General features: G+C 54.4%; 1 protein-coding gene across 6 annotated transcripts in view; it reads left to right on the forward strand.

Moving 5' to 3' along the window:
• Positions 1-2,238: 2,238 nt before the first annotated feature.
• The window catches only part of ADCYAP1R1 (ADCYAP receptor type I), a 57,636-nt gene continuing 32,132 nt past the window's right edge, over positions 2,239-27,742 (forward strand). For 5 of the 6 annotated variants that reach the window (XR_745828.3, XM_003935186.4, XM_039473036.2 and 2 more), the window contains exons 1-4: positions 2,239-2,614; positions 12,957-13,078; positions 14,567-14,672; positions 27,156-27,263. Coding sequence is in view for 5 of the 6 variants with exons in the window: in XM_003935186.4 (XP_003935235.1) it covers positions 13,028-13,078; positions 14,567-14,672; positions 27,156-27,263 (265 nt within the window). In the remaining variant the exon portion in view is untranslated. Of the gene's footprint in view, positions 2,615-12,956; positions 13,079-13,166; positions 13,295-14,566; positions 14,673-27,155; positions 27,264-27,742 lie in introns of those variants that run through there. The other variant, XM_010345724.3, reaches the window with a different exon arrangement.

The following is a 27,742-nucleotide window of genomic DNA, read 5'->3' on the forward strand; positions in this document are numbered from 1 at the left end:
AGAAAGTTGCCTGTGTCTCCTCAGGCTAGTCTTGTTGTCCCTCTAGGCTAAGGCACTCCACCCATAGAGAAGGGGACTAGACAACCCTCCTGGATCCCAGCTGATGTTTGTTCCAGGCGGATGCTACTGGGGGAAAGTGGGATTAGAATCGAAGTCTACAAGTGCTACTAGCCCACATGGCAACTTGGAGAGGGTAAGAGAGGTGTCACCTCCAGGTGGATCTACCAGAAGAAAGTGCCCCTTTTTTGGGTAGATGGGGGCATGACTGGTTTGGTGGGTAGTGGGCAGAGTAGGATCTGGATTTCCAGCCCCACTGGCCCCTTCCAGGGGATCTGGAACCCACAGTGGAAACTGGAGAACCCAGAGAATGGAAAGGGAATAAATCGGGAAGTCAATGCTGAACTTTGGAGTGGGGTGCGCTCTATCTGGAAGCCTGGCCATCCTCATTCCCAGGACAGGCTGCTCTGCCATAAGGTGCCCTCGATCTCCACCCTTCCTCTCACTCCCAGGCCCTGTACACCCTGCACTCTGAGTCTCTCTTGACTCTGACGCTCCTGGCAGCCTTCCTTCCCTCACACTTAGTTTCACAGTTTACAGAGAGCTTTTGCACACAGCCTCTCATTTGATCTTCACAACACCAGAGTTGGATGCAGATGAAGCAAGTAGCTCTCAAGGGTTAGGGCAACAAGCTAAGAAGGGGTTAGCCAGGATTAGAGGGAGGTCCTGTCTATGTGTCTGATTTTAGCACAGTACCTGGCCCTCTTCTCTCCATTCTTTCTTCTATCTATTCTTTTCATTCTTTCTTGATGTAGGTAAGACAGATCTTCTCCTCCACCAGGAAGCTTTCCTGGACTGAAAGGAATATCAGCCAATCAGACTACCAGGGTGTTGTGCCAGTGGGGATCAGTGGCCACTGGTCAGCAAAGAGAAACATGGATCTAGGAACCTTAACACATCTTTCTGGAACCTCAGATCACTTCTTTCAAGTTTCCATATGGAATCCTCTCCATCCACAGGTTCTTTCTTCTTTGGTAGACTGAAGTCCCCAAAGGAAGGCTCAAGACTCTCCCTCCTTCTTCCCCCTCCGGAGGCCTCAACAAGGTGGCTATACCTAGAACTTGAACCCAAAGGGAAGCTGAACAAGAATTTACTTGAAAGGGCAAGAACAGAGCCTGGTTGCAGAACTGAGAAGCTCTCAGAGTGACCCCTGAGGCAGGGACCAAAAACACAGTAGAGGCAGGCAGGAGCGGCTGGGGGCTGGGGGCTGGGGGCTGGGGGCTGGGGGCTGGGGGCTGGGGGCTGGGGGCTGGGGGCTGGGGGCAGGCAGAAGGTAAGAACTTGCCTGGGAGTGGGTAACTAACTACTCTCAGCTAAGTTTTGGTTTCACCGATAACCCCCTATGCCATCTTTACCTGTGTAGTTCTTCTCATTAAGTCATTTGTACTAGGAGGAGGTTGGACAGGGCCGTAATAACACCATTAACAGTAATTCATTCAGCATCAATGAATGAATGATACCAGGGAGAAATTACTATGAGGTGAGTGCACCATTTTTATTTAACGCTGCTGTGAAGAGCCCTGGGGGCCAGTACTACGGTTCCCCTGTGCAGATGAAGCTCAAGTTCAGAGAGGCAGAGTCACTTACCCAGGCTCACAGAGCTGTCCTGCAGCAGGGACTGGAGCCGGGCAGTCTGATATTTGAAGTTGCCTCTGCCCTGTAAGCATCACCATCCCTTTTCTGGTCGTTCTGGAGGCGGCGGTCACATTTGAGTACATCCCAACAGGCACCCCAAAACTAGCTGACCCTCTCAGGCCTGAGTTGTAGGGGCAAAGAAGAGCCCAAGGAGGGTCTGAGACTTGCCTGGTAAGGAAGGCTTTCTGGAGGAGGAGGAAGACAAGCTCTGACACACTGGGAATTTTGAGGACCTGGGAGAAGAAAGGCGCCTTTCTAGTCCCGGCTTTGATGGGGAGAGTAGAAAGAGGGTGGTTGGCCTCGGAAGCCCACAGACAGAGGACATGGGAAGGACATGGGGCTGCCACCTCCGCCTCAGCGCCCCCCAACCCGCCACTGGGATTTCCCGCAGCAGCTCCAGCTCAGGTCTGTGCTGCGCATGGGGTCGGGTTTAGCAGCCCCGCGCCACGACCACACCGCCCTCGGCCTAACCCCGCCCCCGGGCGCTCATTGGTCTGCAGCGCCCCCTCCCCAGCCTGCGAAGTGTGCAGTGGGGTGGCGGGGGTCGGGGCGGAGGCGGTGGTCGGTCGGCTCTCTCCAGCGCACGGCCTGGCTTGGTGGCAGAGGCGGCGCCTGGCCCGCAGGACCGAGCCGGGCTGGACTGCCGCGCCACGCGGGACGGGCGAAGGGGGGCGCTGCGCTCGGCCCCGGGCGGGGACTGACGGCGGCGGCTGCTCCGGACGAGCGTGGTCCCCGCGTGCGTACACGCACACGCCGCTGCGCAGGGACACACGGACCCCGGCCGCCCACGGCCACACAGGCGCTGAGACCCAGCTTGGCGCGCGCTCCTCCGCACACTCGCTCCCCATCCCCGCGCGGCGCTGGCCGCGGACTCGCTGGCTGCGCGTCGTTTGCTGAGTCTGCCCCGGCCCCCCGTGAGCAGGTAAGGGTTGCCCCTCCACGCCTCAGCCGTCTTCTCCCGGCTGCAGAGCCTTCGCCAAGCCGGGACCTCGGATCCCCTCCTCTGGCTCGGCGGTCTCCGCCAGCCGCGACCTCCACTGACCGAGAGCTGGCGAGGGCCAGGGCCGGCGCCGGGCAAGCCTCCCCAGATCCGAAACGAAGCCCCCTCCGCTGCTGCGCCCTTTCTGCGCGTCAAGCAGACACCCCCCAACCCAAGTGCCTGGCGCCGCGCCTGGGGCAGCCGATCGCCGCAGCCTGCTGGGGTAGGGGTCGGCCTAGTTATCTTGCACCCCTCCCGATGCGGAGAAGGGAGACCAGGGGCAGCAAAGCCATGCGGCTGGAGGGACCCAGAGGGACATGTCTCCCTACCCCTAGGCGGACGGACGTGCCTACGTGGATGGGAAGGTTGGAGGGTCCCCCGGGGTTAGGTACCACAGTCCGCATGGGGTTTGAGGGGTGGGCAAGCAATGTGCTAGGTAGGGGTTGTGGTAGGGGCCAGCGTAGAATGCCCCTCTGTGGTGAAACATTCAGGATTGTTTAAAAGAGCGCCGTCTCGGTTTCCCGCGGTGCGGAGGGGCTGGGGTTGGGGATGCCAGGGCTTAGGTGGTCCCCAGAAGAAACGCCCTGCGGGGTTTGTGGGGAAACACACCGGCCTCCCCAGGCTGAAGTGGGCCTGCCGAGACCCCTGCCTGCCGCTTTAAAGGCAGAGGCTTTTTAAAGCAGCAGCTGCTGGGGGCGGAGGCCACATCCTCTGTGGGACCTTGGCAGGTTAGGGGTCTCAGAAGGGACAGGGGAGCCAATGGATGCAGCTAGACCCTCAGGAGGGAGCCCAGCCAGAAACCGATTGCATTTCACCTGGAGCTGAGGAGCGGAGCCTCACCCCTGGATGGAGCTCAGGCCCCCTTTGGAAGAGGCTGGGGGTGGGGTGGTGGACACCTGCTAATTCTTCTTACCATTTTTATATTTTTGAGTGCAGGTGCGTCAGACTCCCTTTATTTCCCCCAGCCTTACAATGACCCACAAAGCCCCCCCCCCCGCCGGCCCTCTCCAAAGACACAGCTTTTGGTTCTTTCCGTGAGCAGCCCTGGGGAGGAGTTGGGGGATGGGGAGGGGCTGGACGCAGCATGTGGAGGGCAACTTGCCCTGACGCTGCAGCTGGCCAGAGGCAGGCAAGGCGCCCTGAAGGTCAGGCTAGAGGCTTTTAAGTGGCTCTAGGATTCTCAAGAAGATGGAAAACTGTGTTTCAGCCTTTGGGGGCAGGGGCAGCAGGCAGCACTCAGGTTTTCTCAGGAGACCCCAATTAAATGAGTTTGGTGCTAGGTACAAGTGGGACTGGTGGAGTCCCCAGTCCTAAGCTAAGCCCTGCTCCTCAATGACCTTGGGGAGGGCAGGCAGAGGCACCAGCGTGGACACAAGCTGAAATCTGAACATACAAGTTAGAGACAGAACATGCTGAGTGGGCCCTGGGCCAGATCTTCCAACCAATCCATCAACAAGTGTGCGTGGGGTGACGGTGAAGGCGGGCCTGGTCCTTTTCCTCTTTGGTCATAGGTGACTGGGTGTCTGGGACAAGATCCCTAAAAGTCTGTTTGCCCCCAAGTACCGTGAGGGGAGGTATCTGTGGGGAGCCTCTGGAAGGATCCCTCTCCTGCACTCTAAGGACCGATCTAGGCTAAGGGGTGCATTAAGTCCTGTTTTGTATAAGGTTCAGGCTGGGAGGGGATTGACTGGAGAAACACTTCTGGACCCATGCTTTTTCACATGGCCACCTCTCTGTTGTGCGTCCACTTTGGGGCACTCCCTCAATTGTGTTGAAGAAATAAATACACACATGGGAGTATATGTGACTGAGAGGCTAGGAAAGCTCAGGCCACAGGGTGGCTTTTCTCCTGGGGACAGGGCCTAGGCTTGAGTGTCCCAGGTTGCCGCCCTCCCAGGGACAAGCATTTCATTGACCTAGGGCTGGCACCGATTAAGTGGAGGACACCTTGTGCTGTCTGCCACGGGGAAGAATCGGGGTGTGCCAAATGCACAGCTAGAGCTTAGCTCAGTGCCAGGAAGGCCTTGCTTTCCTGAGACCCACCCACCTTGGGGCAGACACTGGAGGTTACAGCGAGTTTCCTGTCCTGGGCAGATTTGTGAGCAGAGGTCTGATGCCCCAAACAAGGGCTGCCAAGTGGCTTTCCACCCCAGAAGGCCTAAAGCCTTGGAGACCCTCAGCCATCCCTGAAGAGAGGAATCTAAGATTCCAGGGTCTGGATGGTTTGGGCTTAGTGGTCCAGCTGCCTGGCAAGGTGGAGACTGGAGACTCCTCAGCTGCAACGTGTTTGTACAGAGCTCTGGATGCCGTCAGAGGCAAACGGTGGCAGCCACCCCCACAGTGACACACAGAGAGGGAGTGACACACAGCTGGGGAAGCATATAGGCTTTCTATGACACCTGCCAGAGAGCTGGGGCACAATAGTGACAAGCAACACCAGAAAGACAAACGGACATTGAGACATACCCTCTCACACAGATCTGGGCACACCCAGGGACTCAGATATTTGTCCAAAGAAGATCACAAAAGTCATCATTAATCAAAGTCCAGCTGCATATTGAATTGAATTGAGGAATGTGTGTGTGTGTGTTGCATGAGCCTAGAACAAGGGTAGACAACCTTTTTCTGTATAGTGCCAGATAGCAATTATTTTAGGCCTTGTGTTCATGTAGTGTTGCAACTACTTAATTCTACTGTGTCGCCTAATGCAGCCTTAGATATGTCAACAGCCTTATGTTCTAGTAAACTTTATTTATGGACACTGAAATTTGAATTTTATACATTTTGCCTGTGTCATGAAATATGATTCTTTTAATTCTTTCCAACCATTTAGAAATGTAAAACCTGTTCCTGGCTCACTAGCCGTACAAAAATAGGCTATAGCCTGGATCTGACTGGCTGGAAGGGTTGCCAGCTCCTGGGTTGTAAGATTAGGGAAGAGAAATGGTCAGAGGTTGACGAAGGGAGGGGCTTAGTGCTGAAATAGCCAGAAATTCCCAATGGCACTTGGATGCTTCGCCTCATTCTAGGAGCCCTGAATGCCCGTCTGTTTAATGGGTCAGGCCCAGGAGAGGCTCCCTGCCTGGCTTCAGCACCCTACTCCAGATTGGGCCTGTGCTTTGTCCCCGAGATCAGTTTCCCCCACTCTAAAACCTGGAGACAACATTAAAGACTGAAAAGCTGACTGCTGTCACTTGAGCTTGCCAAACAGTTCCTGAGCCCCCTTTACCATTCATCCTTTGAGTCCGAGTTTATGTCCATCCCCATGGGTGGGGAAGCCACATGGAAACCTGGGCATACCCCTTGTTTCTAGACGAGACTTGAAACTCACCATGAACACGAGGAGACCTGAAACAGCTCAGAGGAGAGGGGCTCCTCATCTCAGGGTTGAGGCTTCTCAGTGGAGGGCCAGGTCACAAAGGGCAGGTGCTGCCTGACTGGGCTTCCTGGAGGTGGCCTTGGGGGTCTGGATGGGACACTCTCATCCCAGCTCTCCACAGCCTCCGTGTATTGCCTCAGCTGCCCTCATCTTTCCCTCCTGATCAGTGGGCAATGCAGAGGGTTGGCTGAGACAAATATATACAGATAGATAATAGCTCCTTCCTAGGCACTGCTGAACTTCTCAGCCACCGATCTAAGGCTTGTGTAGTGAACTACGCCCTGCCTTCCGTTTCTTGCTTTCTGTACTGCCTCCTCCTGATATTTCCTTCCTGCCACCTGTGAGGAGGTGGGCCAAGGAGACACTCCTCTCATTTTTCCATGTCTCTGGGTTCTGTCCCCCACTTTCCATCCCAACTGCCTTCCTGCTCAGCTTAGTTCCCCATCACCTCTACCCCAGATCCAGAAAAGGGCCCCAGGGTACATTTCTGCCTACATTTTTCCCCTTCATCTCTGCTCCCTGGCCTTTGAAGGGCTATTTTCTAAATGGAAAGCTGATTATTCTACTCCTTTGCTCACAACTCTTCATTGCTTATAAATCTTCTGCTGGTGGAACAAGTCTCCAGCTTCCACGGACTGGCACCAGCCCTCCACCCTCTGTCCTCTACCTTATCACCTCCCGATATCTTCTTGTGCTCCTTGACACCCTGGAATCACCTTCCCAAAGCCATCCGGGGCCACTTGTCCAAGTTTTCTGGGCACTCATGTGTCTTGCCTGTGCCAGGTGCGGTGGACACACACACACACCAGAGCTGGGCTCATGCTCACTTAGGAGCGGCTGCAGCTTACCCAGGGTCTGCACAAAGGGAGAGGCTGTCAGTGCAGAGCTACTCCTCCTGAAGCCACACCCCCTGCCTGGTGGGTGCTCAGTAAACACTGTCCACAAGCTTGTGCCTCCCTCTGGCCAGGTTTCCCGTTCCCCTTCCTCGCCTCCCTCCACCTCTCATCCCCTCCCCATCCTTTCCCTTCCCACCTTCTCCCTGCATTTATCTTCTGCCTTCTTCCTCCCCCTCCTCTTGCCTGGCCTAGGGGGCGCACTCCCTCACTCCTCCAGGTCAGGGTAGGTAGGTCCCTGTACTATACAGTATGGAAGAGGATTCCTCACAGGACACGTTTTTTGGGAACAAGGACTCTGCAGCGTGGCCTTGGGGAAGTTTCCTGGTCTCCTAGGACCTCAGTGCCTCACCAGTGAGATGGGATGATAGTGCCAATGTGCAGGGGTGCCCCAGCCTGGCCCTGCCCTGCCTTGGACCTGGTTTCCCACCCAAGCTTGTGTGAAATGCGGGGCATGAGTGGGATCATCACTGGGGGCCCATCTGGTGGCCTGGCTCGTGTCACTCACTGTGGACAGGATCCAGTGACTTTGAAAGGGGAAAGTTTGAACAGCAAAGACTAGTGACAGCATTAATGATTAATCTTGAGATTGCCAGGAGGCCCTTGGCCCAGGAGTTTGTCTGTGCCCTTTCTCAGCTCTGGTCTTATTGAGGAGGAAAGAGGTTCGAGAGGGTTTCCCCTCCTTCCCTGCGGCAGCTTCTGTCCCTCCCCTTTGAGGGGTGAGAGGGAGGGGGGCAGTGTTTCATCTTTCAGCCTTCTCTCCCTTGTTCCTGGCCCTAGGAGGGAGAGGAGGAAGTAGGGGCGGTCTGGCTCCCCTGTCGTGAGTAAAGGGAGCATGGGGAGAGCAGGGGAGGCAAGTGAGTGATGTACTTAGCCTGGCCATCTCCTTTATGGTGTCCAGGCTTGCCCTGCCCTATGAGGCAGGGGATGCTCAGCGGCCAGAGAATTCCAGTAGGAGGTGGCTCGGATGGCCCAGCCCTGTGAGGGGTAGATCAGAGTCCCAGGGTTGTGTGGCCCAAAGAAGAGGTAGGTAGGCTGTTCACACACCCCTGTGGGGGGTTACAGGAGGCAGGGGAATCTGCTGCTCAGGGCTGCTTGGGAAGGGCACAGGGACATCAGAGCTTCCCACTGTGGGTCTGGGCCAGCCGCTAGAGTGGGGCGAGTGCCCATCTCGGGAGCGGAGTTGCCTTCAGCCAGGGGAAGCAGAAGAGATCTGCCGGGCTTTGGACAGTAGGGGGATGGCTGGAGGGTCTCTGCCCTCCGCACAGAGATGTGGAAAGTCTGCGAGCCCAGTGAGTCAGCGCTCACTCCCATATGCTGACTGATGATGCCATCCTCTGTGTGCAGGGGCCACTGCTGCCAGGTGCAGCTACTCAGAGGAGAACATGGCTACTGTAGTCAGTTTCACTCCAGGCTGGGTGGCTGGGCTTATGAGGCCTGAGGAGGGAGGGGGAATGCTGTGCTATTGGGAACCGCCCCCCCCCCCCCGAATTCCCTTACAGTCCAGGTACCTGTCACATATCCCATTCCTGCCAGGCAAGCCTCCAGGCTCTATGTTGTGTGACCTTAGGAAGTGTCTCCTTCTCTGGCCTAAGTTTCCACATCCGCACCTTTAGAGGTGGGCTTTAAGGTCTATTTCAAGTCTGAAATGATGTGTCTGTAACTAATTCTTCATAAGGAGGAAACCAGACATAGATATGTGGATGGGTGTAGTGGCAGGCCTGACCAGTCCCTAGAGGTGTGTGTGGGGGTTCCTAATGGGGTTCCAGTGGGCTCTGAACTGGTCTTCCTTTGACCAGTAAGAGGGCACTGGAGCCTAGGGATGGAGTGCACCAGCTTTGGAGCCAGACTTCTTGGGTTTACCTCCCAGCTCTACTGGGGCCTTGCTGTGTGACTTTGGGTAAGTGGCTTACCCTCTCTGTGCCTCGGTCACCTCTGCTATAGAGTGAGCTAATTCTAGTAACTGTTGCAGGTAGGTTAAATGAGTTCACACAAGTTTTTTGCTTGGAAGACTGTCTGGCACATACTGAGTATTTAATAAATGTCAGCCACTAGTAAATCAAAGTGCAGGAGGCCTGCTATTCCCATTTTGAATGTGACAAGGTGCCGTGGGGGTGGAGGTGACAGCAAGAGAGTGCAAAAAGTCTGAACACAAAATGGTGAGGTATAGCATAACCCTTATTGAATGCCAGGCTATAGTATATACTCTATAGTTTATTTGTGTCAGTTTGCTGATGCCTGGCAGTAGCATCTATGAGACGTCACTATTAGTCCCATTTTACAGATGATAAAAAGAAGGCACAGAGAAGTTAAGCAGTTTTCCCAAGCTCCTAGGGCTAAAACCTCTGGCAAAATGGTCCCAAGTCTGCCATACTAATTGCCAGGAGGTGAGTTTAATTGTCCTCAAAAGCTATCTGCCCCAACAAAGCCTGGACCCAAGAGACAGTGCCAAGGAATATGGGGTGACCCACTTTCCCATCCTAAGCCACTTTTGTGGCTGGGCTATCCATCCTCAGGGAGGGGAGAGTTCAACCCTGGGCTGCAGTGGTGGGGCCTGGCCTGTCCCTTGAGAGTATCACTAGCGGCTTAGGAGAGTCCAGAGGAGGAGAGGGCTGGAGTGGCCGACAAGGGCCACATCGCAGAGGGACACTGCAGAGAAACACTGAGCTTGGGGCAGGTGGCCTGAGTCTGTAAACTGAGCGTTGTCCAGCGGGGGGCAGTGCAGGGTTGTGGTGGGGGCAGAAGTACCTAGAGGGGCTGAAGGGATTACCGCCCAGAGAGGGGAGAGGCTGAGGGAGGCGACTGTGATCCCTGAAGTCCCCCGTGGAGTCTAGGCCTGGGAACCCCCAGGTTGTGTCTCCCCTCCTCTTTGCTAGCGGGGTGTCTGTGTCCAGATAGACAGGGAGTGGACTGTGATCGGGGAGGGGGAACCAAGAGAAGGTTACAGAATCAAGAACCCTGGGTCTAGTTCCAGAGAAGGTGCCATGTTGAGAGTGTCCCAGCTCCCTTGCCCTGGGTCACTGGGCTGGGGGCACACTTGTCTTCTGGTAAGCAGCCTTAGGATGAAGCAGAGGGCTGGGGGTGTGTCGGGGCTGGGGGCCTCTGCTGGAGCTTGTCTTCAGCTCACTGCAGCTATAGGTGAGTAGCTGCCCTTGGCACAGAAGGGGTGAGGCCCCTGCAAGTTTGGGTGTCCCTGCATGTGTGTCATGCCATACCTGAATCCGAGTATATCCGATTCCCTCTCTATCTGAATGCCTCTGCAGGGTGAGTGTAAGTGTGAATTGTTCTGTGTGTCTACAGTCTGATCTGTGACATCTCAGTATCTGAATTGCTGTGTGCCTGCATCTGCAAATCTTTGTTGTGTGTGCCTCTGGGTCTCTGTGAAGGAGTGTGTGTGTGTATGTGTGCATAGTTCCCTGTCATGGGAGTGTGTGCTTCCACCTGTGTATGCCACCATGGGAGTTTGTATCCATACCTCCAAGTGGTGGCCCTGGGGATAAGTGTCTTTGTCTCTGTAGGGTTGACATGTCTTTATGCTCATCTCTGTGGACCCATTTCTGTGTATTTGTATGTGTATGTCTGAAAGAGAGAGAAACAACCAGAAATCCACCAGTCCTCAAAACAGAAACTCACTCTGTCTGCTTGCTACCGCCTGCTCCCTCACCCCACCAGAAGCTTTCAAAATCCTGGTTCCTGTGCCAGCTCCCTGGGTTCTAATGAAGGTTAAAACAGGCCTTATAATTCTAACTATGTATGAGCATCACCTGGAGAACTTTAAACACCACTGCTGCCCGAACCACAGCTGAAAGCTTTCAAATCACTTGGGCAGGGCTTTTTTGGGGAAGCTCAGATGACTCTAGTGGGCAGCCCAGGTTGCATACTTGGGTCAGAGGTTAGGACTTTGCTGGGGAGGCAGTGAGCATCCACTGGCGGTGGGGTGCAGCCTAGTCCTGATGTGGGTAGTGCTGCTGCCATCTCAAGGTTTTGCTGAAAGCAAGGAGCTGTTTTCACCTTTTTGGCCGGAGATTGTAGAAGGTACAGGGAATCAACCCCTGATCATGGAGGCCGTCTGCCTGGCAGGATTTCTCTGCAACCCTCTGCTGGCCTGGAGAGTCTGCTGAGGGTCGCTGGTGCCAGGCACTCATCCGTCACAGCCAGGCAAGTCAGGAGCATCGTCTCTGCAGGCAGAGCCTTGGGCTCCCCAGGGCTGGTAGAAATGACCAAGCCCTTTGGGGGCCACTGGTGCTAGGTCACACCAGAGGCAGCCTATGGCCACCAGGCGAGCCTTGGGAACTGGTACAGAGATCGCAGCCTTAGTGCCTGGCATAGATGGTCCCTCAGGGTACCCACGAGTGCTGAGGCCAGGCAGTCTGCCCTGTCCTCCCTGGCCCATATGAAGAGGCTAGGCCAGCGTTGCCATGCCCCCCAGGCTTCTTGGAGCATCTCTTGGGGACATCTGAGGCCTCCCTCAGCATCTGAGTGAGCCCTGGTGCATAATATGGGGAGGTTAGGCCTCCCTTTTTTTTGAGCCCTCCTGCAGCTGGTTTTATTTCTCCTTTTCGGATGCTTGCTTATCTCCAAGCTTGAGCTTGGAGAGGCCCTGTGGAGGCAAGGAGAGAGGGAGGGGACGTGGTTAGGCAGAGAGTGAGGGACACAAAGGCCCCTGGGGTGCAGCAGCTCTGCCCCGCTGGTAGGGGGTGTGCAAGGACTAATGGTTGGGCTGCACATGAAGGATTTGCTGGGGGCCCCCATGGCCTCCTGGGCCAGGTACCTGTGGGTTAGCAGTGCCCTGTTATGGGCCTACTCAATCTCTTATAATAATAGTAATAATTTAAAAATAATAACCATCGTACGGCTGTGCTGGAGCCTATTTAGCAGTGCCTGTTGATGGATGCTTTGCTGCCCCATTTTTTATTGTTGATGCTATTTTAAAGGATGCTGTGGTGAAAATGCTTGCATATGCTTCTTTTTGTCCAAGTGCAATCACTTCTCAGATGCAGAATTGCTGTGTTGTAGGGTCTATGTAGTAATGATCAGAGTATGCTCTTCCCCTGGGAGGGTGCTCTTGCAGACTCCTGTCTTCACTCCCTGTAACCCGTCTGGTCCCCACCAGCGGCTCCAGTCCTTGCAGACATGCTCCCTTGGAGCTCCTGCAAGTCTGAGGCCTGAGCACATGCTTCAGCTGTCATTGTGTTTCCCGTGTCATGGTTCAAGGTTTTATCCCGAAGATGAAGTGGAGTGAGGTAGGGCAAAAAGAGGGTGTAACTGTTAGGGTACCAGGCCAGGCAACTGGAACAAAGAGGCCCTTTCAGAGGGTAAATTACCTGGAAGGTGGCTTCCCTTTGGTGTAACAGTCTGGAGGTAGGTGAGCCCTCCAGGTGGGCCCAGTGGCTGGGCTCCACGAGGTCACTTGGCTGGCGATCCTGCCTCCTCTCATAGTGTTACTGCCTACACCCCCAGATACTGTTCCTGTCCACACTGTCAAAGTGGGGTTTGGCATTTGGGAAGGGTGAAAGAGCAGGAGCAGAGATCATGCCACACCCTCAAACACGGAGGGTGCAGATGTGGCCACATGCTGCCACCCACATTCCATAAGGGCTAATAACTTCATCATGTACTCACATGTCCAAGCAAGAGAGACCAGGAAATACCTTTAGATGAGCATGCACGTGGCCAGCTAAAACTTTGTCACTGTGGAGGAGGGTGAACATGCAAGGATTTGGGGAGAAAATCCCTCTGGTGTCAAGGAGAAAGCCATTCCAGACCATGCCAGGAGAGTGACGGAGCTGAGCCAGTGTGTGCCCACAGTATCCCCAGCACCTAGCAGAGACCGAGTGCCTAGGGCAGACAAAGAAAGAGCAAGATGGATGCAGGCATGGAGGTGGGGTTATCCTTGGAGGCTGAGCACCATGCTGCAGGGAGCTGGGGGAATTAGGAAAGCAGGTGGTCTCGCCCCCCTCAACCCCGCCACAGCACTGGGCGCACAGGATTCACACCTTTCCTTCTTCTCTAGCCCGGAGACACACTGGGGCTGACCCGCCGCTGCTGTCAGCGGGAAGCCAGCAGTGCTGGCCAAGAAGTGTCATGGCTGGTGTTGTGCAGGTCTCCCTGGCTGCTCTCCTCCTGCTGCCTATGGTAAGAGCCCAGGAACATCTCTTCTGGGAGCCTCAGGCTCACCTGAGCCCCTGGCTCTAGAGAACCCATGTCTTTTGTGTGCCCTCAGCTCAACTATTGACTTGGCTGGTATTTCTGCCACCACTACCACTGGGCCCCCCAGCGCCTTTGTGTGAATCAGAAAAGATGCACCTTCCTCAAGACCCTACATTGATTTGACCAGAATTTATTACAAAGGTACAAATCTTTATGATGGTAACATGCGGCAACATTTAGAGTTGCACAGTACACAATCTGCTGAGCCGAATGCAGGATCTCTGGTCAGGGCTGCCGAAGGCCCTTTTGATTTTCTTGTCACCAGCCCACCAGGCCCTCCCAAGATAGAACTCAGAAGACTGCCCTCTGCTAGATCTCACCCTGAGCAAAGGTAGGGATGGGGAGTGAGCAGAGGACTCCCGGGTACTGGTCCCATCACTCGACCTGAGATTTCAGAGCAGCAGTGGGTGAGGCTGTCCCCTCAGGACCCTGGGTACCAGTTCCGTCTCTGCCCGGACTCACTGTGTGGTCAGACAAGCCTATCCCTTTTCCCTGGAAACTGCCTACACATCTGTGAATAGCAGGGATTGGACTCTGTCCCCAAACATGGCCCCTGGCAACTCAAATGCCTTGTGACTGCCTCCTCACTTGCTGACATCCCCCTGGGAACCATCCCTGCCCTTGGGGTTTGAGTTAAAGTGACAGCATTTGGAAGCAGCTGTCATGATAGCAGTGCATGGGCTGTGAAGTTACTTGGTCCTGAACTTGATGCCCCTATCTGCTGTTAACCAGCTGTGTGGTTTTGGGCTGGAGTCTAATCTCTGAGCCCCCGTTTCTTCTTCTGTTAATAAGGGTGGTAAGTAGGCCCCACTAAATGGCACCACTGCTCCCTAGCCTGCAGCTGCTGGGGGCACCTTCTCCCTGAGCTCCTGGAGAAGACAATGAGATTTCTCCGCCTGACTTCTCCCTACAATGTGTTTTCTCCCCTAAACTGCAGTTGTGGCCTTGTGGCCCCTGGAGTCAGACCTCCTGGGTTCGAATCCTCGCTTTTCAGTCTACTGAGCCATATGACTTTGAGCAGGTGACTTAACATCTCTGTACTTCAGTTTCCCCATCTGTAAAATGGAAAATGATAAAAGCAGTACTTCATAGTACTCTCCATATACATGCACACACATGACAGAAGAATGCATGCACCGAGTGAAGTGCCGTATATAAGACGTGGAAACTGAGACCCAAGGAGGCAGTGGGACCTGTCCAAAACTACACATTGAGTTGGTGACTGAGAAGAGCCCTCATAGTATCTCTCAAGGTGAATGCCAGGGCCTCTGCTGGCCCTGACATCTCTTGTCACCTTCCTGTCTGGTTCTGCTCCCCACCCCCCCCAGGACACTGCCCCTCGGGCTTTGGTAGGAGAGCTTGCAAACAGGCCTTCCTGCACGCTCCCACTGTTCATCCTGTGTTCTCCCACAGGCCTCCGCCATGCATTCTGACTGCATCTTCAAGAAGGAGCAAGCCATGTGCCTGGAGAAGATCCAGAGGGCCAATGAACTGATGGGCTTCAACGACTCCTCTCCAGGTGAGCGGGGCAGCAGGGAGCATGCCATGTTCCCAGTGCCAGCTTGGTAAACGGTTTTCCTGTCCTCAGGCTCACCTAGCAGAGGTGAGCCTGAGGTGGTCAAGGGTATGGGTCTCTGGGACCTTCAGAAAGCCCTCTGGAATACTGATGTCCTGGGTCTGCTCTGGGCAATGATGCTGGGGCCACCCCCTCAAGGCTGGTGTGCCTTGGATGGCTCGCGGCTGTGCTGGGTGACTGGACATGGCCGCCTTCTCTCCCACAGGGGCCAGGATAGCACTGGGGCCTGGGCTGGGCCGTGGCTGTCAAGAGCTTGTTAGCAGGCAGCATGGGCCTGGTGGCAGCAGGGACACAGCTGTTGCCTGTGGCTGAGCTGTAAAGCGCTTGGTCAACCCAGGGCAGGTAACGTGGGGTTCTTTCCCACCTCCTCTGCCAATTCCATCAGCAGCTAGAGAAGCAGGAACAGCAGGAACTGCAGTCCTGAAGACTCGGGTACAATGCTTCTCCTGGGGCTGCATTTGAGGAGGGTCCTGCTTCCCTGTGCCGGAGGAAGCACACATTGCAGGACACTGAGCATTCTTAGCCTCTCCCATTAAATGCCCATAATGTCCCCGACCACAAAATGCCTCTTAACAGTTCAAATGTCCCAAGGTAGTGGTATGACCCCTGGTGAGTGAGAACCGGTGGCCGCATTGAACCCCTCCCCCTCCAAGCTTCCCATCTGCATAATGGGGAGTTAAGGTGCATAGAGCAAAGGAAGCGTCAGCTTTTGGCCTTAGGGGACGTTGGGGATTTGGGGGAGGGGACATCATAGAGGCCTCGCCAGCCTCACTTTTGCCTCAATCGTTGGAAGACTGGCTTCATGCTGCCCAAGTAGGGCTCTCTGCTCAGGCCAGAGGGATTCGTTTTTCCTTCTGGATCCTCCTGGCTCCTCTGAGCACCATCTGTTTAAACACTTGATTAATCTGCGGCCCAGTTAAATGTAATGGTCCCATTGGATGGAGCTCCCCAGCCAGTTGCTTCTCAGTGAACATTAACTGGTAAGGGAGCTACTCTGGGCCATGCTGGCCTTTGCCTCCATCTGAGCTCTTATTCAGCCCTAAGCAAGGCTGAACGTGGATTCGGGGCCCCACTAGTGAGGGAAACTGAGGCAAGGGGCCCAGAAGGGCACACAGTTGGAGGCGACCAGAAGAATATCCCAAGGATATCTGGTCCGCGTCTCTGTTTGGACTTGGGAACGCTGAGTCCCAAGGGCAGGGATGGTGTGGATCACATGGAGGATCAGGCTGAGGTGGGTCTGGAACCCAGATGTCCTGCTCCAACCCAGGGCCATTGTTCCTGCATCTCATGTCTCAGACACATCTGGGGTTGAGCAATGAAAGCATTCAGGAGGGAAGAATAGAGGCAGGGGCTGGGGTGGGACAGGGACCGCGGGGTAAGCTGTGTGCAGTTTAATTGCACACGTGCTTGTTGAATTCTGGTCTGAGAAGTCAAGACAGGCCTGTTCACAGGGACGTCGTGGCAGAGACAAGGGAGGTGGATGCCAGGCTGGACATACAGCATCCTGGGAGGGGCCAGGCCAGTGCTGGGGAGGTGGTCTCACCCGTAGGCATGCTCTGGAGAGGAAGAGATGAGTTCTCTCGGGAAGGATTCGTGTATTGAAACTGGATCCTTGCTTCTCAAACCTGGCTGCACATCAGAATCACTGGGGAACTTTCAGAAAAATGCACTCAAGCCACAATCCAAACCAATTAAATCAGAAGCTTGGGTCCGTCATGGTCACCGTAGATTTTAAAAGCTCCCCAGGCAATTCTAATGAGAAGCTGCTGTTGAGAACCCTTGAGTTTGGCCCAAGGGATAGGTAGGCATTTGAAGGCAAGGGAGAATTGAGGGCTAGATGAATGGGTGAACACTGTAGACTGAGGAAACCGCAAGAGGCGGGAGCCTGGTGTTTTTGGTAGTCTTGAGTAATGTACTGTATCTGGAACTCAGAATTGGAGCAGATGGGTTGGGCTATTGAGGGGGCGTGGCAGAAGGCCCAGGGTGTGTATTTCATGTCCATTGCTGCTGGAGTTGAAGGGGGTGGGGGAAGCAGTGGCTGGCTCCTATGGAGCTGGCATCTCTGCAACTGCCTCAGGGCTCCACTCACCCCTCCTCAGAGACCCTGTGAGTCAGGGCTGGCCAACAGGAGGTTGGGGTGTGAAGGATTCTCCAAGAGGTAAGTGAATCACTCTCCTTTAACCCTGTCCAGATGGGAGAGGAGGCTGTACCCTCTCACAGTCTGCCTAAGGAGAGGGTCCCTCATCTCTACCTCTCCCCTCCCTTGAGTCATAGAGTAGGGCTTTATAAAACAGAGCTGAGCTAATTAAGCAGAAGCAAAGGGCACCCTTTAGGTGGGAAAGAGGAAAAGACTAAAGGCCCAGCTGGACCACAAACTCCATGGCTCTTTCCTGCTCTGGGCCTCAGGATCTCCTCCTTTAAGATGAGTGGGTTGGAGTGCATCATGTAAATAGCCAGGCCCTCTGTAGACTTCCTGTGTGCCAGGCTCTATGCCAGTACTTCATTCTACCACCACAGCAGCTGGGCAGGGGGAGGTGTGTGGGTCTGTTATGACCCCAATTTCATAGGTAAGGTAACTGAGGCCCAAAGAGGTTATGCACTTTGCTTAAGGACATAGTCTATTAAGAGGCAGAGGTGGAACTTCATCTCAGGCAGCCTGTACCTCTGACTGCTGGGATGCACTGCCTCTGAAGAGTGACACGCTCTGAGTCCCAGCACCGCTCCCCCGCCCTCACTGCCTAGTCACAGCGCCAGGTGTGGGATCTTTGAAGGGCCCTTAACACCTTAATTTTCATGTCTGAAAAAATAGAGGAAAAGTAAAACCTACCACACAGGATTATTGCATTAAGTGATAAAAGTCTGTGAGAAGTGTGAAGGACAATGTATAACATTTGCTAAGCGCTTAACTAAGACGCTGTAGTTATTAGGAGCTGTCATCTTATAGTGTTGGGGGTCTCCATGGCTCCCACCTTTTGCTAGGTCCCAGTTTTTCTGGGGAGTAGAGAGACCTCTCTAGGAGGCAGGTCAGTGCCACTTGGAACAATCCTGGAAGAGCAGGGGAGAGGTTGGGGACCAGATCTGGGCTTGAGGGCAGATGGAGAGTACGGGAAGATGGAGAGAAGAGTTTGGCTGGGGAAAGGTAGAAAGGGAGCAGTGGGTAAGGCAGGTGGGCACTGGGTTCTCTGACACGCATGCATGTACACACGTACACACACACACACACAGTAACTCATTTAAGTCACAAACCTATAGGCTCCGGAGAGTTTCACCCCCATTTAACAGGTGAGGCTGCTCAGACACAGGTTAGGTTGCTTGTCTCTTATCTAGTAAACCCCTCAGCCGGGAAGGTGGAACCGAGGTGTGCGTATGGATGGTTCTGGAGTCTGTGCCTTCACCCCTGGGCTACATTGTTGCTCAGAAGAGGAATGAGGAGACACCCTAGCCCTCAGCTATCCCCTTGCCAGAGTGAGAGGTCATACAGCAGAGGAGGCTACAGTGAGGCTGGAAAGAGGCCTTGGGAGAGAGGGGCTCTGAAATGTGCTTGAGGTCTGCCCCTTTCTTAGCTATGAAAAGGCCAATGGGCGTTTGTGTTTCTAAGGCCTGGGATAGAATGTCTCAGCCTCTAATGACTTGCTTGGAAAGGAGAGGGGCAGGCCAGTGGGAGGGGAGGCCCCTGGAAGAGACTGCCCTGCAGGCTGAGGTTGGAGGACTCTCAAGGGGGCCTCAAGTTCTTGGGGAGCACTGATCTTGCTGTCACCCACCAGGGGAGGCCTTAATGTTCCCCCATTGCCCTTTAAGAACCTCTAGCCTGCTCTTAGTGGCGCGCCCTGGCTGGAGCTGGGCTTCTTGGCTACAAGTTCAACACTCTTGGGAAGGATGGGCCTCCACCCCTCTCATCACACCTGCAGCACTGTAGAGCTGAGCATTTAAAGATGCTCATGTCCAGGCCCCTCTCCAGACCGAAGTCTTCAGCATTTGGGTGGGTGTGGAGGGGGGGTGCTCCGTGTAGTGTTAAACACCTCCAGGCGATTCTAAAGTGTATCCTGGTCTGAGAACCACTGGCCAGAGCACAGCATCCACCAGGTCACTCGTGCCATCTCAGGCAGAGAGCAGCCCCTCAGGGCGCAGACGAACCAGGCTGGGGAGCTCACCACTAGCTACGTCAGATCTGAGTGTACCAAAGAATCGACGTCTGTGCGTTGTGTTATTAATCCGTGCCAGCCCTCCTGCTGCATTTGTTTCCTGAGCCTTCGCTGCCCGTGTGGCCCCAAACACACACACCATGCACACAACGCTGGCCAAAGCTCAGCTCGTGTCCTTGAAACACACTTGAAAAAGGAAACGTGACAGCTTGTTCCAGTGCCTGTGAGTGTAAACTCACAACAGTGTCTTTTATAGAGTTTAACATACTTGTATCTATTTTGTGTGTAAGTATTAAATCTAGCAACATGAATCAATTGGAACAGGAGCCCTGATCTGTTAGGTGGATTATGTCTGTGGCCGTGTGTCTGTGGCTGGGGGGAGGCAGGGAGATTCCAGGAAGCCCTTGCTCCTCACTGGTCCTGGGACCTCCACCCCAAAGAGAACCTAGAATGGTGCTGTGCAGAGCGGCTTTCAGAGTGGTGGCCAGGACACAGATGTGCCGGGGGTAGCAGGCGGGGTAGCAGGCAGCTCAATGAGGATGAGAAATAGAGCCCAGAGAGGTGGCCGTGGGGAGTGAAAGCAAGCTTGCAGCCTGGCTTGCTTTGTTTGCAAAATCCTTGGCATGTTTCAAAGGTGTTTACTGAGGAGAGGAGGGGGTTTAGAGATGCAGCCATTTTGTCCCTCCTTCCAAACCCCCGAATGCTAAACGGATTTGAGCCAATACCAAGTTGGCTTTGTCATATGATGCCCAGGGAGGCTAAGGCCAGAGGCGGTGGTCACTGGCCAACCACACTGGGGGCCAGAGCCAGCTACATGGGACGGGACCCAGGTCTGCCATCTCAGCCAGGGAGGGCCCTTTCTGCCGCAGTACGCTTGTGACCAGACGGGAAGGACAAAAGATGCCTGGTACCTGGGAACTGGCTTCATGGCTCAGCATCCCCAGGCCCACACAGCCCCCAGGATCTGTTGCCTCTGCAGTCTGCCTGCAGAGGGTGAGACCAGCACCCTCCACTTTGCAGGGTGGCAGGTTTCCATCAACGCGAAGCCTTCCCTGAATCTAAGCAGGGTTGGTCGGTGTGGTCCTCCATGGGGGTCCCCACACTCTGGTGGAAGAGGAAGAGAAGTGGCCATGGCAGGGTCGGCAGACAGCAGGCTTAGAGGATGGGAGGCCTGCTCATTGCTATTATGATCTGGTCTCAGAGGCCTGTCCAGGGCACCAAGCGCCGTGAACCAGTCCGCTCTACCCCCACTAGAGGGGAGAGAAGCACACAGGGCTGGGTCCAGGCTTCCCTATCTTTAGAGCAGGAGCAGCTTCTAACAGGCATCAAGCCTGGGGAAAGGGTGGTGTCTGCAGGGACCCTCATGCTGAGAAATTTATTCCCTGTCCGACACAGGGTTTCACTTCTATCCAAACTTGTGTTTTCCTGAAGCCTGGTCATTCTCAAACTTGAATGTCAGATTTTGTTAAAATGCAGGTTGCTGGGGCCACCCCCAGAGCTTCTGATTGAGTAGATCTGGATGGGGCCTGAGCATCTGCATTTTCGACAAATTCCCAGGTGGTGTTGCCCATTTGCAGTCCACACCTTGAGAACCACGGACTTCCAAAGGGAAGGGTGGCATCTTTAATCCTCTGCCACCCCCAGCACTCAGCTCACAGCGGGGTCCTCGTGTTGTGGAACGGAAACATTGGCTGTATACGTTTTGGTAAATTGAATTGTTTTTACCCTTGGATTGCATGCTAAAATGGGGACCTTGTTCTAACAATACCTGGGCATCCTCAGGTGGCTTCTCAAAGGACCATGGCTTTGTCCGAGTCTCTTTGGCGCCCTGCCCTATGGAGTTTTGAACACTGTGGAACTGGACAAAATCATCACCATGACAACCCAGGATTAGCTCTTTATTTTGTTCCAGACAAAAGCTAATAGCTCGTATGTTCTCTCCCCGTCGCCCTGCCTGAGCAGATCCCTTCCCTCCGGCTCTCACACTTCACTGCCACTCCTGGGCACTTTATAATGTCTTAGGTGGGAGCAGCTCCAGAGAGTGTATGCAGCACTCCCCTACCCACCCCCAGGCCTGCATTCCTCTGCCCACGTCTCCCAGCAGGGGCCTTTACACAGGTAGAGCCACAAGGCTTGGAGTGCCGTCAGGACTGGAGAGGTCTCACGGAGAACAGGACCTGTTCCGATTTTCAACCTCAGGAGGAGGAAGGGGTGGATGGCAACTTGGCCTTGGCTGCACTCGGCCATCTCCTCCCTGAACATGTTTTCCCGGCTGCTGCGTCCCTCCCGTCGTCCCGGTTTTCTTCCTCAGTCTTCTTTGCCAAGGCCTCTTCTAAGTGCTGGCACTTCTGTTGGGGCCAGGCCTACTCTGTCTTCTCCGATCTGTTCTCTCACGAGACAACGCATCCATGTCTGCAGCCTAAATATCATCCCTGTGCTGCCCACCCCCGGCCCTCCTCTCCAGTTGTTACTGCTCTAGACTCCAGACGGTTATCCAGCTGCCTACCTGACAGCTGTCTCCTCTTGGCTTTTAGCACCATCTCAAACTGAACATACCCAGACTAAGCTCTTACTTTCCAACTTGCCGAATTCCTCCACCATCTGCTTCTTACCTGGCCCTTTCCACTGTGGCAAATGATCCATCCATCCATCCATCCACCCACCCACTCATTCATCCAGACACCGAAGCCGGAAACCCGGGTGACATCCTTGGTACGTCTGCCCTATTCAGGATGTGTTAGTCAGGATGGCCTCGACTTTGAAACAGTAACACATCCATCTTAAAATCTCAGACTTAGCATGGTAACATTTCTTGCTTGCATGTCTCATAGGCCAGTAGGGTCAGCTGAGGTAGGAGGTGGAACTCAACTTCACCCAGTCATTTAGGGATCCAGGTTTCTTCCTTCTTGGAACACTGCTACCCTTAACATGTGGCCTTCAAGGGTGGTACAGAGAAGGAAGAGAGCAAGGCTGTGGAAGCCGGCGAGGGCTGTTTTAGAGGCTGCTTCTGCACTCCACCTACTCACCATCGGCGTGCCCTCAGGCAGGTGATGTGGGTGAGAACTAACAGACCTTTGCACCCTTGCCAGCCAGGTCCAGCCAGTGTCTCGCTGCGCCCTGTCAGCCCTGCTCCTGACTCTGTCCCACACAGGACTCTTCTCCAACTCTGCTGCCTCCCCTTGTCTGTGTCTCTGCTATTGGACGATATGATCTTCCCTACACAACCAATTCAAAGTGTGACTCCTTTAAAGCCCATCTGTGTCAGGTCAAATAATGCCTCTCACCCTGACCGGAGATGCCCACATCATCCTAATCCCTGAAACCTATCAATGTGTTACTTCACATCGCAAAAAGAACTTTGTAGAGGTAATTAAGGTTCTTGAACTGAGAATTTTATCCTGGATTATTTGGGTGGACCCAGCATCATCACGTGGGTCCTTTTTTTTTTTTTTTTTTTTTTTTTTGAGACGGAGTTTCGCTCTTGTTACCCAGGCTGGAGTGCAATGGCGCGATCTCGGCTCACCGCAACCTCCGCCTCCTGGGTTCAGGCAATTCTCCTGCCTCAGCCTCCGGAGTAGCTGGGATTACAGGCATGCGCCACCATGCCCAGCTAATTTTTTGCACCTTTAGTAGAGACGGGGTTTCACCATGTTGACCAGGATGGTCTCGATCTCTTGACCTCGTGATCCACCCGCCTCGGCCTCCCAAAGTGCTGGGATTACAGGCTTGAGCCACCGCGCCCGGCACGTGGGTCCCTTTAAGTGAAAGGAGGAGGCAGGAGAATCAGAGAAGAGGAGAGATTTGAGGATGCAAAGCTGCTGGCTTCAAAGAGGGAGGAAGGGGCCATGAGCCCAGGAATATGGGTGGCCTCTTAAATCTGGACAAGTCAAGAAAATGGATTCTCCCCTAGAACCTCCAGATGAAATGCAACCCTGCTGACACCTTTAGTTGAGACTCATTTCGGACTTGTGACCTGCAGAAAGGTAAGATAAGCTTTGCCATTTTAAGACACTAAGTTTGCTTACAAACTTACAGCAGCAGCAGGGAATGAATACACCACCCGATGACATCTCTAAGCATTGAGCATAAAAATCTCAAAGTGTTAACCCATCGGAGTAAGAACTCTGTGCACGAAGAGACTGTGCCTTTTCTATTCACTCTTGTATTGCTCTGCAGTGTCTGACTCAGTGTGTCTTGAATAAATGAGTAATTAAGAGAGAGAGGGAGAGGAAAGTGGGAAGGAAAAAAAAAAAAAGGTAAAAAAGGAGCAGGGGGAGGAGAAGGAGAAAAGGCATCTTGAAATCTTCCAGTCTCAACAAAACTAAATTTTGTTGTGGAACATATGGGTCTGTGGAAGCTGGACGTACTGTGTGTGAGTGGAAGGAAAATCAGTTGCTGCTTTTAGTTAGAAAAACCCAATGCTGTCTCAGGAGTCCAACTCCCATCCTCCCAACCTCCAGGGAACAGGGCCCTGGGAGGATTCAGCTCTAATCCCCTGAGGCCAGAGCAGTTTTCATTCAACGGAGAAGTGAAGGTGGGAGCCCGCTGGGCCCTCCCATCTGTGCTGGGCTGGGAGGTGGTAACCAAGATAAATGGGCACCAGGGCATTCTGGGGAGCCCCAGAAAGGCAGCTGGGAGTCTTTTGAGACCGCAGCAGTGCAGGCTAGAGGACTGGATAGAGGTCTTGGAGCTCTTAGTTGGGCCAGGGACATTGTCTTCCAAACCCAGACTGGGATTCGGGTCCCAGGGTCCTGAAGGCTCATTCTAGGTTTCCCACCTACCCTGGCACTATGCGAATTGTCTTCACCACTCTAGAGGGGGCCCAGGCTGGGGACATAAGGGGTACCAGGAAGGCTTTGAGAGCTGTGGCAGATGCATCCCGAGATGCATCTCCCAGGCCCTGGGCTGGGGAGAAGCACCTTAACAGATGCCCCTTAGGCAGCTTTAGCCACCCCAGCCATCCTCTGGGCACCAGTAGGTCCTGGGTGAATCTGTTTCAGATTTGAGCTCTGGTCACTCAAAGCTGGGCGTTCACAGAGAGACTCAGTCCTCCCTGTACACGTAGGAAATGTGAATCATGGTGGAGGGGGGCGGTGACTGGCCTGAGTCACCAGTGAGCCTGTGGCAGATGGAGATCACAACTCGAGTTTTAGGGCTTCCGGTGCTAATGCTGTGTGGAGAGCTCCCCTTTCTGCCCCCAACTCTGCCCTCAAACATCAATTTCACAGCTTTGTGTTTTTCTCCACCACCGGCCGTGGTGCATAGATGGTCCCTGGCACAAGGCAGGCACTTAGTAAATAGGTAGTTAAGAGAATGCATCCCCTGTCCTGCTGCCAACACGAGAGCCCCCCTTCTCCCCTCGTGCCACCCGCCCAACCTCTGCAGCCCTCTCTGCCCTCGACCCTCACGACCCTGCTCGTTCTGTCTGAAGTGGCCCCGTGACCTCGGCAATGTCAGATGGCAGCAGCAGCTGGCTGTGCCAGGGCCTAATGTTCTCCATTAAGGGAACATCTGTTGGCCGGGGCTCCTGAGGCATGGGCCAGACGCAGCTACGCTCCATGGCTGTTCTGCGGTCAACATGGGCTGCAGAAGCCAAAGATGTGCTATTGGTTCTCTTTCAAGGACATGATGTCACAGCCAGGCACATGCTGGCTAGATGTCCTCTGCTAATTGTTACACAGGAATCACCGATGACCGGCCCATTGCTCTGAGACCTGGTACCCAGCTCCCTTCATCCGGCCTTTAATACCTTTGCCTTCTTGGCTTTTTGTTCTCAGAGCTTTCTATGGTATGTCTGGCTCCCAAAATCTCATTTATGAGCAGGATGCTATGGGCCAATGTGACTGGGTGCGGATTCCAAAATAGCCCGGTGTGAATTCCGAGACGGGATTTTCTCCATCTAGAAGCTGTGAATGCCTTCTGGTCCAAACAGTACTCAAGCATCATGGACCCCAACAAAGACTGTGAGCTCATGGTGCCTGCTCCAGGCCCCTCCTCTTCCCAGCACCTTCCCAGGTGCCCTCTGGGCCCTGTCAGCTGCCCTTCCCCCTCAGGCCATCTCACCTTGCAGGTCCCTGCTTCACCTCCCCCTGCCTATGGAGGCCTCTCAAGGGAATGGTTCCCAGGGACACCTAATTGGGATAATGAAATTAATGATTCTGACAGCAGTGAACAGGCATTGAATGAGCCTGGCTCTGAGAGCTTTGCACATGTGAACTCATATAATCTTCACAACAGCCCTGTGAGGTGGGCACCGTCGGCTACCCGCTGTCCCTGACATGGCACAGAAGCCCTCTTCATAGCCTTCCTTTCTAATCCCCTAACAGATGGAGGCCCCTTTCCTGCGAGTCTCCTCTGCTGCCTGGCACTCCACACCCTGCCTCCCACACCTTTGCCTCTCTCCTCTGCTTGCATCACTACCTGCATTTCCTCTGCCTACTCCATAAACGGGGTCTCTAGGGTTCCCTCCCTCCATGCTCTCTCACTGTACATCCCTTCCCACAGTGAGCCGTCTCATCCCATGGCCTCAACCACCACCCACAGGCCAGAAGGAAAAATGAGTGGCAGGGCTGTGGGCAGGGTCGTAAGTACCATATTAGGGATTAAGGGTACTAAGAGCCGGGAAAGCATGGGATAGTTGGTGAGGGTGTGTGACATGGCCAGATACTCATTTTGAAAAGCTTGTGGTCATAGCTGGACAGGGTTTGTGTACCTGTGGTCTTAGTGAGGGGTCCTAGTCCCTTCACTGAGTAGGGTGAAGGGATAGAGAGTGAGGCATGGATTGCATAAGGTTTCAAGGGAAAACCAGGAAGGGCTTGGCCAGGAGCACCAACGGGAAGGAGGTGAAGCGGGGTGACTCCCAGGTTTCCAGCTGGGGCTGGAACAGGCAATCAGGTTTGGGCAGGAGATGCTGCATTGAAGTCTTGGACTGCTGTGTTGGAACCATCTTTGGTCCTTCAAGGTGGGGGTATATCCAGCAGGCAACCAGCTGTGGGCTCTACCCTCGTGGGGTGGACAGGACAGAGGACTGGGAGTTGTCCACATGCAATTCTATTATACTCACGAGCAGGGTGAGTTCTGAGGTTAGCAGGGTGAGCAGCCAAAGGCAGGGCAGCTACCAGCACACCTGCGTTCAGTTGGTGCTGCAGGGTTGGACCCAGTCAGGGCTAAAATTGTTCCTTGGATTTGGCGGCAAAGAGGTCACGGGTGACCTTGGTGAGATGTGTTCCAGCATTGTGGAGGACAGAGCCGGAGAAGTAGAGATGGAGCAGGAAGAGGTTGGCATCAGGCAGTGCAGGGAACTCTATAGAGGCTAGTAGGACTGGAAAGACAGGCAGACATAGGAGGAGAGGGGTCAGGGGAGCCGCTGGGCCCCCAGACCCGAAAATCTGGTCATCAAGCTTGACAGTTTCTTCTTCCTCACTGCCCATGTCCAATGAGGCACCAATCTTGGGGATTCCTAAGCACCTCTCAATAGGCTTATCCCTTCCTCTCTGTCAGCCTGGAGATGCCGCAGAGACCTCTGCGGCGGTCCCTGCCTCCACCTTTTCTGGTTCTGGGTCCTTTCACAATTCTGGCTTGGTGCATGCAAGCTTCTGCCTGGCTGGCTTTTCCCTCTTCTCCAGCTGATGACTTTGTGTCCCCTGCTGGGCTTGCCTGGGGATAGGTGGAAGTAGTGGAGCAGCAGTCTTAGACCAGCCTGTTCTTGCCCTTCCTGATAGGGCAGATAGGGGGCCTTGCTGAGGAGTGGATCTGAAGTGGGACCCCCTCAGGGGTGGCTGAGGAGGGGCTTGGGCGAGGGATGTGGTAGAGGCTGCTGCAGAGACCCCTGCATCTCATTCCTAGGGATCCAGCCTGGCCTGGTGTGTCTCCCCTCCCCACAATCTTTCGAGGTTGTGGGGCTGTGGGATGGTATAAAAACAGGTAAGGACTCCCTCCTTCCCTACCCAGGAGCTCTTCAGTGCCTCGCATCTCCATTCCTCTTTGAGGGATGTTCCTGGTACAGGGCTGAGCCCTCCCGCAGACTGTAGGCCTTGCCTTCCCTCCCTTAAATTGCTCCTGGTCACCTGCAAGGGCCTGGCTTGTGAGCTGTGGAGCAGACCTCAGTGTGTGTGTGTGTGTGTGTACACATGTGTGGTGTGTGTGGGTATGGTACATGTGTGGTGTGTGTGGTGTGTGCATACGTGTACAGTGTGTGGTGTGCGTGCCGCGCGTGGGACGTGTGCTGCGTGTGGTGTGATGTCTGTGTGTCTGGCCCCTCTCACCATGGCTGTCTTCTCCACAGGCTGTCCCGGGATGTGGGATAACATCACGTGTTGGAAGCCTGCCCACGTGGGTGAGATGGTCCTGGTCAGCTGCCCTGAACTCTTCCGAATCTTCAACCCAGACCAAGGTGGGTTTAACCCAGAGGCTCTTTAGGTCACACTGGTCTAGCCTGCTCCCCAAACTCAGCACCAGGCAAGCACCAAGGACAGGGAGGCCACCCTGTGGGCAGGGAGGCCACCCTGTGGGCAGAGAGTCCCTGCTCCCGAGTTCACGTGCAGCATGGGGGATGAAACCAGACATGCATACACAGGGACACATGCATACATGTGGGGACCACCATTGTGTGTAAGAGCAAGGCTGTGTCCTCAGGCGTGGGATCCATCCCAGCTGTCACTCATCCTCTAGCCCCCGTCTGTCAGCTGGGCAATGTGGCCCGGGTGGTCTCCTCCCAGGATGCCTTTGGGAGGGTAACGTGAAGCGATGCCATAGATGCCACTTAGCACAGGACTTGGTACGTTTTGCATTTGCAGTAGTAAATGTTAGCTGGGATTATTGTCACCATCCTCCCACGGTGACAGATCGATCCTCAGTGGCCCAGCGGGAGGC

This window comes from Saimiri boliviensis, chromosome 10, assembly GCF_048565385.1.
Source record: "Saimiri boliviensis isolate mSaiBol1 chromosome 10, mSaiBol1.pri, whole genome shotgun sequence".
Lineage (NCBI taxonomy): Eukaryota > Metazoa > Chordata > Mammalia > Primates > Cebidae > Saimiri > Saimiri boliviensis.